The 13,689-nt window shown below is 34.4% G+C and overlaps 2 protein-coding genes across 2 annotated transcripts; both read left to right on the forward strand.

Moving 5' to 3' along the window:
• Nucleotides 1-775: 775 nt before the first annotated feature.
• LOC114162174 (replication factor C subunit 2) lies at nucleotides 776-6,554 on the forward strand. Its single transcript, XM_028045969.1, has 13 exons — nucleotides 776-991; nucleotides 1,507-1,563; nucleotides 1,637-1,715; nucleotides 1,795-1,874; nucleotides 2,599-2,721; nucleotides 2,821-2,890; nucleotides 2,989-3,062; nucleotides 3,713-3,833; nucleotides 4,371-4,433; nucleotides 5,115-5,174; nucleotides 5,701-5,826; nucleotides 5,921-6,004; nucleotides 6,189-6,554. The coding sequence occupies exons 2-13, from the start codon at nucleotides 1,532-1,534 to the stop codon at nucleotides 6,291-6,293; spliced, it is 1,017 nt and encodes a 338-aa protein (XP_027901770.1). The 5' UTR covers nucleotides 776-991; nucleotides 1,507-1,531; the 3' UTR covers nucleotides 6,294-6,554.
• A 2,286-nt stretch (nucleotides 6,555-8,840) lies between these two features.
• Nucleotides 8,841-9,810, forward strand: LOC114164427. Its single transcript, XM_028049097.1, has one exon. It carries the CDS (start codon nucleotides 9,142-9,144, stop codon nucleotides 9,649-9,651), a length of 510 nt encoding a protein of 169 aa, XP_027904898.1. The 5' UTR covers nucleotides 8,841-9,141; the 3' UTR covers nucleotides 9,652-9,810.
• Nucleotides 9,811-13,689: the final 3,879 nt, after the last annotated feature.

A 13,689-nucleotide genomic window follows, 5' to 3' on the forward strand; every position in this document is an offset into this window, starting at 1 on the left:
TTAATTAATTTTACTTAATTCAATCAATTTAAATATGTACATGCCGAGTGAACTAAGAAATTTAGTCTTATAATATTATAAAACACTACAACTAATTTGTTGAAAAGTTAAAAACATTTAAATTAAAATACATGAAGTGTAATAATTCCGGGTTTGAGTGAATTTTTCAGAAAAATGAAAAGTTAACAACATGGACGAAGTCCACTCAACAAACGTTCAAGTCACGTAAAAAAAAAAAAAAGGAAAATAGAATTCATAACAAAATAAAAAAATTAACAAATAACATCAAAACCTACAATCATAGAATTACACAGCCCTAAATTACCAAGTTACAACTTACAAAACACACATTTTCTAAAATACCAGCGATGCTATCAATGGACTCAGTTAACTATATTTGATTCCTAAAGTTTAATATAAATGTGATTTTAGTTTCTGTATTTTAAATAAATACTTTATCTATTCTAATATAAAATAAAAGATATGTTTTAATTTATAATTATTTATAAAATAATTTATTTTGATGCTGGTCTCAAATCTAATGCGATGCGACGTACGCAAACCATATATTTTTTGAAATCAAGAATACATTTTTTTTTAAAATTTCATAATGTTAAACAATTTATTTTAAATTTTAAGAATTAAAATAAAAATAAAAATATTAATTTATATTTTAAAAAAGTATTAATCCATTTTTTTTTGTTTCATACGCGATGGCATTTTAGTAAATTAGATGGAACTTTCCCGCGGAAAAATACTCTCGCAACATGTTCCCTCCTTACCCAAATAATTGGGACCCTAATATCAAAATAAGAACAGAAAACCCTCACCCCCTAAACCCTTTTCCTCTATTTACTAATTCCCAATTTATTTCACCCTTCCGTTTCAGACTCGCGATTGTGATATTTTCTTCGTTCCTTTGACTCGTTGCGTGCTCGCTCGGCGGTTCTCGTCGTTCCACTGAAGGGTTCCATTTCAGTCATATAATCTGGTATTTTATTATTCTCTCATTCTCATAATCTTCCTATTCGAATGTTATTATCAGTGTTTATTTTTTGCATTTCATTCACTGTCTCAGTGCTTGCCTTCGTAATTGTTTGTACTTGCTGCATGTATGATTGCCCTCTTAGTACATCAGATACACTCAAAATTTTATAAGATGTTTTAAGACGCAATAGAAGTCACAAATTCGATTATGCACTAAAATATGTATACATATTCTATTGCGTCCATTTTTGTTACAAAACAAGAAGTTTCCTATTGGAAGGCTTAGCAGCAGGTTTCTCACAACTGGGTCTGGTTTTAAGTTCTTATGCACCAAATGAAGATAGTAACTGTTAAGAATCTGGCATGAAGACACCTCATTTTCCTATATTATGACATGCAGCCTCCTAGTAGCTATTTATATTGCTATTTGTATGTTTTATTGTCTCATATGATACTTTCTTGATATGTTATTGCCTTGATATTTGCTGTTTCTAAACTTTTACTTTTTCTTTTAAATAGTGCGTGAAAATAGACTGTGCCAATCATGCAGAGCTCTCAGCAATGGGTCGAGAAATAGTAACATAAGTTCTCTTTCAATTATTTCTATATCTTATTTTGTACAAATCTAATTTTGCCTGCTGTAACCCAGCCGACCGAGGCAAGTGAAAGATGTTGCGTACCAAGAGGAAGTTATTCGAGTTCTAACAAATACACTTGAAACTGGAAGTGTAATTACCCTTTCTGAACGCCTATTTCTCCTTTTCCTCCTCTTCTTCCTCACTGAATCAAGTTAATCTTCTATTGCAGTGCCCCCACATGCTCTTCTATGGTCCTCCCGGCACTGGAAAAACAACTACTGCCCTTGCAATTGCCCGTCAGCTTTTCGGGTATCCCTCTCTGGTTTTATTTTCACAATTATAAGATAGCTTGCTTATTTCTAGCTGTCATGTCAATTTCTTAATTCTGTTGTGTGACTTGTGAAACCTTAATTCTGTCGTGTCACTTTTGCTCTCGTAAATAAAAGTAAACAGAGCTACTAAATAATAACTAATCAAGAATCCAAGATTAACTATTTACATAATAGAAACCAAAATGATATGAACTCTCTGTTAAAACTTTCTCTTAATATATACTTTGTCACTCTTAAAAGTATTTCTGTAAACCTTTGCTAGTTCAGTTACACCATGAAATCATTTACTGAGAAAAAAAGGAAATGAAATATGATTTAAGGAATACCTTAAGTTCAAATATTTTCACAAAAGTTATATGACCCAATTTCTGAATGTTATATGTGTACACTACTTTTGAATTCTTGACATGTTGAGTCATAGGGATCCACAGACTATGCAAATTGTGCATCACTTTAATAGCAACTTATGGTAATAAATTTACCAGGAATGTTTTTTGATCAACTGTTAGAAATGAAAGAATAGTGTAATGCTATAGAGGATCATTTGAGGATTGAATTTACCAAAATGTCAATTTTGTTTGTTTTATGAGTTGGGATTCACAGACAGTAAAAATGATGCTGTTTTCTTCCTTAAGCTAACCTGTTGTGCTAATGGGTACAATGGCACATGTAATGTAATTTGTAACAACTATATATGACAGGCCTGAGCTCTACAAGTCTAGGGTGCTGGAGCTGAATGCAAGTGATGATAGAGGGATTAATGTTGTTCGTACAAAAATAAAAGATTTTGCTGCTGTGGCTGTTGGTACTTCTAAGCGTAAGAAGTATGTGAAATCTAATTCTCTTAAGATTCTTTCCTCCTCCTTTCTCCGCTTGTAAGATCTGTATGACTTCCTCTTTGTTATGGTGTTTATATATTTCAGTGGTTATCTTTGTCCTCCATTTAAGATTATTGTTCTAGATGAGGCTGATTCAATGACAGAAGATGCTCAGGCATGTTTGCTATGTTTTTCATTTCTGCTATGTTTTTCATTTCTAACGTTGCTTGTCTCAAAGTGTTTGCTTTCACACAACCTTCAATTGCTGTACAGAATGCCCTGAGGCGTACAATGGAAACGTACTCTAAAGTTACAAGGTTCTTTTTTATATGCAACTATGTGAGCAGGTATCTTTCTTTCATGCTAATATGTACTGTTTATTTTGTTAATCTATATCTTTTAGGAGCTAATGAGTATTATAGTTACCATGATAACAGTAATTAATCCAAATAATGCCATGGAATGGCTGGCTCCAAAAACGGTATGGCTTTTAAAAAAAAATTTGGTTACCTTTTTTCAATGAGAAAGTATGTTTTCTATATTTGGTTACTTTTTTTTGGCAACACTGTTTTCTGGGAATAGATATTTACCCTGTTTTCCAAAAGCATTCGTATAGCGAGAAGAAAATCTAACTTTCTTTAGTTAAATGGAAAGTTTTTAATGGAGAAAAGAATATCATATTATTTTATTAAATCGTTTAATGTGGTAATAAATTAAAGAATTCAGTAAAAGTGACATTACTCTTTGAATTATAGGAAACTTGTATAAATATTTCTGGTAAAATATTTGATCAACGAAGTAAAACTCATCATTCATGTGAATCATAATTCTCAAGGTTGATATTTCTCAGGAACCATGGTTCCTGAGTATGAAAATTTTCTTTGGTATCACACGCCATGTTAATGTAATATATTGATAGTCCTTTTCCTTTTGTTATTCTTGTACTTTCCAAGGATATGAGACATAGCTTCATATATGGTTGTCATTTTTTTCATAGGATTATAGAACCGCTTGCTTCAAGGTGTGCAAAATTCAGGTTCAAGCCATTGTCAGAAGTAATCATGAGCAGCCGGATATTGTACATATGCAAAGAAGAGGGACTCTATCTTGATACTGCGGTGAGAACCTTATGGACTATTTAGTTCAGTGGATGGGAAGGGAAGGAAGAGGAGGGGTTTTGATTAGATACCCCGTATGGTTAAGAGGAAGGGAGGGGAGGGATATCAATGTAGAGGATAAGCAACTCTTTTCTTGTTTGGCTCATGAGGGGAGGGGACAGATTTTTAAAATTAATTTACTTTCATTTCCTTGTTATTTTGTGTTCCAAAGTGTAAATAAGATTATTTTTTTCCATACATTTTAAATGTTTTAAATTACTTGTGTTCCCCTTCAAATCAGCCGAATGTTGGAGGGGAGCAAAAATTGAATGAGGGATTTTGCTCCCCTCCATTCCCAATCCATCCCCTCTTACAAATTGAATCAAATTAGAAATTTAATTTAAATCAACCCCTTCAACACCCCATTCAATTTCTCTCCATCCCAATGCCATGTCAGTGCTCGCACAATGTAATGTTATTCCTAAAGTTTTCAGTCATTTATCTATAAAGGTTTTGTTAGATCGTAATGGGTTATTTTACATACCATTGCTTCCACAGGCTCTTTCAACCCTTAGTTCTATTTCTCATGGAGATCTTCGCCGGGCAATCACATACTTGCAGGTGAGGTGCATTTCCTGATCAACACACTCAATTTTCGAACATTTAAGTTATATCTATAAATGATTATTTTGCTATTGCATGTTGCCTGATTTTTAGGACATGCTTTCATTTTTTTTTTTATTTATATCTGGTGCTGAATCAACTATTAACATCAATGGAAAGTTGATGTGGTGATGAGGGCAAATGTTCATTGCTGATATGAGAGGGGAGCCTGTATTATGAATTAAATTTGTTTGATTGTAGGAATGTATGCTTTCATCTTTATGCTTTTCTTGTAATGGCATAAGAATAAAATTCAACGGAAAGATGCAGTGGAGAGTATAAAACACTAGGCTGGTAAGAGATGAGGGCCTCTTGTTAAGACTTTCTGTTGAAACTTGGTAGAACATAGATGTGTTATGATTTGGGTATTATTTGCGACCTGTTCTATCCTTTTAAAAATATTTTTATGGGGCTCTCCTTCCTACTGGTTTCCATGTAGATTTTTTTTTTCACTTCATGCATAACCAATTTATTAGCATAAACTATAAAATTAAATTATCTTGTGTGCTATGAGTTAATACATATAATGCTATCACCAGGAAATGTAAATTGTTTTAATCAAGGCAGTCCTACTGAAAATAGAGGAATTGTGTGTATACTTTTTTAATTTTTGAGCTAACTTGGTATTTAACATTGCAGTCTGCAGCTCGCTTATTTGGATCTTCAATTTCTTCAGAGAATCTGATTTCTGTGTCTGGGGTAGGTTGTGGCACCACCTTCCTGCGACTTTTTCTTTCCTATTTTCAAAGGAAACACTGTAATAATAGATTAAAGTTGTTTATAACATTATTTTGTATGTTTTATTGTATGTATGATGATGGGCTCGAGGATTAAATGACAATTATTGACTGAAGGACCAGGATTTTGAATTGAAGTTTTGGATTTACTTTATCATGTGATTTTCACTCTTGCTTTTTTAAGAATATAGATAAAGGGTTTTTAACTTGTCCTGGTAGTGTGTTGTCTTGATATATAAGTTCACAAAATTAGCCATGTATTTGAAATTTTATGAAAGCATTGGAAGTCAATGTTGCATATATTCCTTGATGTGGCCTCCTATTTGGGGTCTTCTCTTCAAGCTGTGTGCCACTTTTTTGCGTCCTTAACTAGTTTTCATTCCAATTTGTTGTTTTGTGACATCATTTTTGGTGACTATGTACTAGAGCACCTCTTTATCTCCGTTCCTGTTTGTCTGGACTTTCTAAAATCTCAATCAATATACCAGGTTGTTCCAGAAAAAGTTGTGGAGGCAGTTCTTCAAGCTTGCAGAAGTGGTAATTTTGATTTCGCAAACAAGGAAGTCAACAATTTCATTGCAGAGGGATATCCAGCTTCTCAAATGCTTACTCAGGTATTTATATGTTTGTTTCTGTTTTATTGGGCCAGTTTCGTTAAGATTTCTACTGTAACTTATTTGAGTTTTGTTTTACTTTTTGTTTTTCCAGTTATTTGAAGCCATTGTTGAAGAAAATGATCTATCAGATGAACAGAAAGCAAGAATATCCAAGAAGCTGGGTGAAGCTGATAAGGTTATTTATGACTCTTCCGGAATTAATTACACACACTACTTCCCCCCTTCCTATTTACTGTTCCTGGACATGATTTTACCACATTTTCTTGGTGTTTTTAACTTTTTAGAACTTCTAAATTTCAGTGAAGTGCAATTGCCTGTTTTTTCTTCAATTCTCACTTGTTGCTTTTATGGAATTGCAGTGTCTAGTTGACGGTGCTGATGAATACTTGCAACTTCTTGCTGTGGTCAGCAATACAATGAAGGCTTTTAGCAACATCCCAGAAGAATTTGCTTACGAGTGTTAGATATTAGATAGTCAGCATATCGGAAGGATCAATTATTCTGCTATAAAGAAAAAGAAACATGTTTAGTTGAGATTTGGTGTCCGTTGTTAACTATTATGTGAATTGGACTGTGAAAATCCGGAGTGGATTACTAGACAGTAGCTTGGACATTCTTGAGTACAAAATTGACGCGGCAGAAGATAAAACGAATACATAGCGTATCAATTTTCTGTTTTTGCACTTAAATATTTAAAGCAGTTAAAGCACTTCATTTCCGTCTCATCCCAGAACGAATTCAATGCAATTGTTCAATTCAAGGTCAGCGGGAACTCATTTCGTTTGACATCTTACTCATTTGTTTTATTCAGCATAAAATCTGATGTAGAAGCGTAGTACGCATTCGTGGCTATTCATCTTGTTAATTGCAACGCTGTATTTGTAATATAAGTTAATTGAGAACATGACTATGATTGTTTTTTGAAACGTGGATGAACTCGTAAGCTTTTCAGGGTATGGTAGAAACTTTTTGGATGATACTGAGGATTACAGAACTAGTGAAAAAGCTTATAAGAACAAAAATAAATAAATGTCTTGTTATATAAATTCTTTGAGAATATGTAATCTGAATCATTCCAAAATATGGATCTATATGCTTCTTAATATATTTTCATGCATGAAATTTTAGCATACCGTTCGTTTTACTTTCAAACGCTAAACTTGATATGTTGAATACCATCGTTCAACATCGGCTTTAGCAACTTAATTAAAAGAAAATGCACATATAAGTGACGCAAACTGAGGCAGTTAATGTAAAAAAAACCACTGGTACCTTAATTATCATTTTATGGTAAAAAAACATCTCAATTCGGGTAACATTTCAGCAATTGCTGTGCTTCTTTGGCTGCATGAACTGTAAATGAATATCTGATGATAAGAATAGCTAACAGGGGTTCATGTATGCCTGGTGCATTTATTTTGACTATATTGGGAATATTTGGAGACCATTTTCCGTAAATTTGTTTGTAAAGTCAAGACCTCTAAGCAGTAAACACACTCCAACTGATTCATAACGGGTTGCTTGAAATCAACCCTTTCCAAAGTTCAAAGTTCACAACGATACAATTACAAAAACTTCAAATCTGGAAACAGAATGAAATTCTGAATGCTATGACAAAGTCAACTCAGGACAATTAATATAAATAACACATGTAATATAAATTCATACCACAAGTAACTCACTCAGTCCAAAACATCAGGGTATGCTTCTGCAAATAACGAAGGAGAACCATGCATCACAATATATCCCAGTTTAATTTTTTTGCCACATTCCACCTTCACAACTCAAAGATCAAATTTTGTAGTCATGGCAAGAAAATATTAATTATCAAACAAACAAAACAGAGATGGATAGATAGATACAAAAGCCATATATGAAGCTCAGTGCAAAAAGCACAGTCACAATACATGAATACAAAACTATCAAGCATATAATTTGAAACTCTGGAACTCATCCACCAGAAAAAACCATGGAGCAATTCATGACAGCACAGGGAGTGTATAAACTAAAGTCTAGTCCTCTTAACAGTCACTTGTTTCCTCCCACCCTTCACAATTCAAACACGAACACAAAATCCAATCATGAACAGCAAGCAAAAAATAATTTATTGAAAGGAAACAGGGAGAACAACAATGCGACTTAAATCAATGCTTTACATTCGGAAATAGGAGCATAAAATGGCATTAGACAAGTAGAGGAGACAAACCAAAGAGGAAGAACAACAATGAAAAGCATTGACTACAAAATAAGTTGACTGAATAAAAAGATAAAAACTTATGAAGCTACTAATTAATTGAAGGGTCAGCATGCTGAGTATTATTACCTTCTGGAAGCTGTAATTGCTCAAAAGGATATTCATCAGTATTTTTTTTGGAAGAAAATGATTTATCAACTTTGGTTTTGAATGTTTGAATGGGAGTGTCATTATGAGTGATTAGGCCTCTTCTAGTAGACTACTACTCATAACAACCTGCAATTAAGGTCATTGTTGGCCTACCACTTGACCTTGTCTTACTCTACTGGCGCCAAAAACAACTTTCTTTCCCCTTTCAAATGCCAGTGTCTCCTTCATCTAAATGATTACACATGTCGCAACTTGTCCCACTGAAAATGCACCCTACATACTGTTCTTTTACCTACCAATTTGAACCTTTTTTTTTACCTGAATCTTTTTCCAACAGCTACAGTCTCTTCAACAGAGATATAATTCTTGATTCATCATATTGTGTGAGGAATAACCCCTTTTACTATACTTTCAAACTTTCAATCCCAGTGCTTATGATATCACCAGTTGACTATACTTCATTGAGGCTGCTTCAACGTTCAATTGTTGTACTCATAAAAGACAAAACCAATGACTAAAAAATGGAGAAATTTATGTCCGCTGAAACAGGAGAGGTTATTGGTTGTTATTTTCAAATCCTGGGAAGAAATGCAGCAAAAAAGGTAGGGCCATGATATGAAATATCAAAAGACGTTTCAATTTTAAAATGTGAGCCCAGAAAGTCCATTACACAAAGCTCAGTCACATGGTGTGTGTCTCACTTTTCTCGAATGGAGTTACTCAAGACAATAACAAAGTCAGATACTTATGTCAAAATGGAAACGTAAGTCCCACCTCGTGTGGGCCAAACCCAGAGTCCCCACTAATCCATGCCTTTGATTTCGCAAGCACAGAACATAATCACTGCTCATCACATCACCATATAAATACAATACAACATGAGAAAGACACTCGCAATTCACAAACCATTGCTGCTTCGGTTTTGAAATTTGTTTAGAATAGTAACAGTGTTAATAAAATCGAACACAATGGGTGCAAGTGTAGAGTATGATGATGATGATTCCTGTAAGAAACCAGGAGCAGTTCCTTTCAAATGGGAGGTAAAGCCCGGGCTTCCCATAGTGCAGCAAAAGCACCACCACCAGAAACTGGATTCGCCGTCAGTGAAGCTGAGACCACCGCCGCCGGCGGGCTCCTACCTCCTTTCTTCGGAGGAGCCGCGGACACGCTCCTTCCGGTCCACTCCGAGGGGCCGATCCGACCGGTGGCGGTTCGAGCGGCCCCTCCTGACCCGAGTCGAGAGCGTCTCGTCGGGTTGCTTCTTTTCGCCGTTTTTGAGGCGGCTGCAGCGGAGGAAGATGGTTCAGAAGCGAGTGGTTGAAGAGGACTATACGTCGGAGCTAGAGACCATTGGTCGGTGGTCCTTGTCGTCGACGAAGTCGCTCTCGCCGTTCCGGGCTTCCACGGCGTCGTCTTCTGTAGCGTCGTCGCCCAGGCCCATTAGCGATGCTGAATGGGCCGGATTTGGGCTTTTCTGAGAGTAAACTGGGCTGTTTTTGGGCTTTAACTTTTTTTTGGTGGGCGGTGTGTGCGTATCGGAATTGAAGAGATTTTTTTTTCTCTCAAGAGTAAAGGATAGTTACGCGATGTCATGTAAATATAAATATAAATTATAAATAAATGTTGAAATATCATTACGAATGACCTGTGGATCTCTGTCAACTTTTTTCTACGATAATAAACGTAAAAAAAATTAATTATTATAGCACGGATTTTAGCTAATTTTATATTATTTATAATATAAAATAATGAAGTTATAAATATTTTTATATATCTATATATAATAAATTTATATTATCGCAATTCATCACGATATAATATTCAATAACAAATAGCTTTCATTCCTATGTGTAATTATTTGACTTAGATATTTACATCATTGTCATTTCATTAAAACAATTCAAATATATTTTAATAATATAACTTATAAGTAAATATTCAATAAAAATGTAATTGGTTGAAAAAATTTCATGTTTTCTGTATTTATTAAAATTTAGTTTAATTTTAACCCTTCTCTCCATGGATCTTTCTACTCTTTTATGCCAAAATTGAGATACTATTCTAATTTAATATACGATATTGTAAGCCCCTTTTTGCTGTCCTAAAGAGGATTGGGCCTGGCCTTTCGTAGGCCCAAGGTCCGCCCCTCTGAAGGACCCCTATATCCAGATCACCTTCTCATTTTCTTTTGTCACCTTTCCAGAGACAACTCCTTCCCCTCTTCTGTCTGCTGCTAGGTGCTCTGCTAGGGCACAATCTTCTCCCATATTGAGCTAACATAATCGATCTTGTACTTCCTGATAAGTCGAACTCTAGAGCCTTTGGCCTACTTTCTTCCCCTCATCTCACTGTTTGAGCATGTTGGTTGGTTAGGGTTCCATGTATTTACCTCGTTTTATCCTGGTAATTCCGTTTCAGCTCACTACTCGCGTTTCTGGAGCAGTGGCATCCCCTTAGTTAGGGTCTTTTTGCGTTTGGTGCTCAAAACAGAGGTAAGGGAAGCTAGTCTTTTCTGTTCGTAAAAATTTTAGTGCTTTTCCATATATTTGTGCTCTATTTCGTGAATGGGATGATTTAAAAGTGTTGTGCTTGTATGTGAATGAACTGTTTGGTGGATGTTGTCTGTTTGTGGTGCTGCATGTGTGAAACAGTGGGGGAGAACTGGTATTCTCGCCTAAACGAGCTCGTCTCGCTCAGGCGAGAATAGCAGAGAGCTCGCCCTGGTGCTGCTCGAGCATCTCGCTCAGGCGACCAAAGCTTGTTTTTAGCGACGCGTTGTCTCGCTCAGGCAAGAATGGCTCGCCCAAGCGAGTACTCGAGGAAAGCCAGTGTGCTCTGTTTGCCTCCTCGTTTAGGCGAGGGGTTTTATATTTTTGGGCGAATGACGATTTCGCCCAGGCGAGCTGGACTCGCCCGAGCGAGGGCTCGCAGAGTGCCACTGTTCCAGGCCTCGCCTAGGCGAGAAAGCCTAGCTTAAGCGAGACAGTCGCTGTAGCTTAGGCGAGGGCTCCTAGCCCAGGCGAGAATAGTGCAAATTTATGTTTTTGGATTCGTGTTTACCTTGGGTGTGGCTAATTATCTCGAACATGCAAGATTTAGGTGTGATTGCATGAGTTGTATGAGTTGTATGCATTGAAATCTGTATGTGAGCATGAGTAATATATGGAATTTTGTCTGGTTGGTTGAGAATGTGCATGAGAAATTAATGTTGAGATAACAAGTGGTGGTTATGAGTTACGAAACATGAAATTGGTGTGAGATAGGCGTAATTCCATGAGTCTCGTGGGGAGACTTTATGGTGGCGTGTAGTGTGTATATTAAGATATGGATTCAAGTAAGGACTACATCCCGAAACTCTAAAAGGTCAGTGAGTTTCAGATAGAGCAAACTGACCCAAGTGGTGAGAGTAGCGGGAGGCCCTAGTCTATGGCAGGATAATGGCCTTAGACGCTTAAAGGCTAACCTTGTGTGTGGTAGGGTGAAACCCATTGGCAATGGCTCTGCAGAGTAGTAGAGGCCACCACAAGTGCAAGCGTCTAGTGAATCCGATCTTAGTATATGTATCCGGATAATTGAGTCATAGTGTCCTGTTTGTTTGCTATAACATGATGCTTTATGCCTCCTGTGTTGCATGTTTGGACTGTTTAAGTACTTGTTCTTTTATACCATGATAAGTTTTAAACTGCACTAGCTTACCCTTGCATTTTTGTGTATGTTCTGTTATGTCTCCTCTTTTGCGATGATCACCTTCTGGTGGGAGTAGATGAGAGAGGTGCTCGAGGTGGATCTGGGGATAGCAGCGGTGCGGCTTAGATTTTCTTGCCTTAATGGCCTTAGGGGCAGTTTCATGGCCATGGGGCCTTTTGTAATAGCTGTTTAGTGGCAACCCCTTTTGCTAAACTGTTAACTTTGCCCTACGTTTTGTTATGGCATGGTGGTATGCCCAAGTTGTTACTTTTTCGGTACCCTCTTGGATGACTGTAATGGTTACTCTTCTCATATTCTATATTCATCAGATTGCTTCTCGCTATTATGATCATGTGATATTTTATTAAGTAAATTATTCTATATAAATGGGATGTCACATTTTACGATATAATCTCAACTTAAAATTTGTCCACAATGCACAATACTTCGTAAAATTACTGAATGTATTTCATTTTTTAAAAACATAATCATACATTACTAAATTCTCCTCTTACTTCAATAATATTATTTTAGTTGACTTAGAGAAGATGTTTAGAATTAAAAAATAATTAACACCTCTTATTTTCTTCAAGAGAAAAATAAAATAAAACATCTTCATGATGATATTCTAAAATTGAGAGTTTTTATTTTGAAATGTTGAAATTAAGTGGTGTTTAGGTAAAATAATAATGTGATGTCATTTGAGGATGTTATAAATATGTTCTCATATATATATATATATATATATATATATATATATATATATATATAACTATTGTTATCAATTTGAGTCTCCCCAAATTGTGGAGATGTTGTGACACATTGATAGGGTGCTTGAATGTGTTTATGTTAATACAAATTCTTCATGCAACCAAAATCAACTTGACTTCAAAAATCCATGGTTGTTGGATTAAAGTATGTTGAAGAAAAAAGATGTGTCATTTTCTACATTATTTATAAGTTATGCTAACATATTTAATTACACTACTTGCTTTGTCTCAACCATCTCATTCTAAGTGTCATCTCAATCTAGAAAAGCTATGTTACAAAAGGATTATAATTTTTATTATCTATGACTTTGGAATAACTTGAATTATGTGATGATTTTTATGATGGACTCTTCTTCACCAATATGATGATAATTTCAAATAAATCTTTCATGATTCATTTATTGTCTTTTAGTTCTGTTTGTTTATTTTACAACAATGTATCTTTAATAATTCCAAGTCAATGAAATAGTTGGCTTCAAAACTTTATCTTACCTAAACTATATAAAAAATATTAATTAATTAGGTATTATAAAATTACTCTAATTATAAGAATTAACATTCAAAATTTAGATTACTTTATTTTATTTTAAAAATAAATTTAATAGTTGACGTTCAAACTTAATAACGTATACACATATCATAAAATGTAGCAATATATATACAACTATTATTATAAATTTCAACTATATAAATCAAGTTATTTATAAAATAATCATTTTAAAATGAACTATTATCATATTTATTTTTATCATCATTTATATTAAAGATTAAATAATCATTTCAATTTTCAGCAAAAGCTTAAACATTTATTAAATTCTTTAGATTAATTAAAATTAGTTATGTTATAAGCTTATAATTGGTAATGATGGTTTAAAAACTTCTAATATCTTTACATTAATAGTTTATTTTTGAATTAAACTATATTTTTTGTAATTTTTAAAATATACATCACTATTTACTTTCATATTTTTCCAACATCTTAATTTTTTTTTAATTTTTAAAAATATATTTTAAAATTTCATATCATTAATTCAAAAATATTATAACTTCTCTTCTCAC

Source organism: Vigna unguiculata, chromosome 9 (genome assembly GCF_004118075.2).
Source record: "Vigna unguiculata cultivar IT97K-499-35 chromosome 9, ASM411807v1, whole genome shotgun sequence".
NCBI lineage: Eukaryota > Viridiplantae > Streptophyta > Magnoliopsida > Fabales > Fabaceae > Vigna > Vigna unguiculata.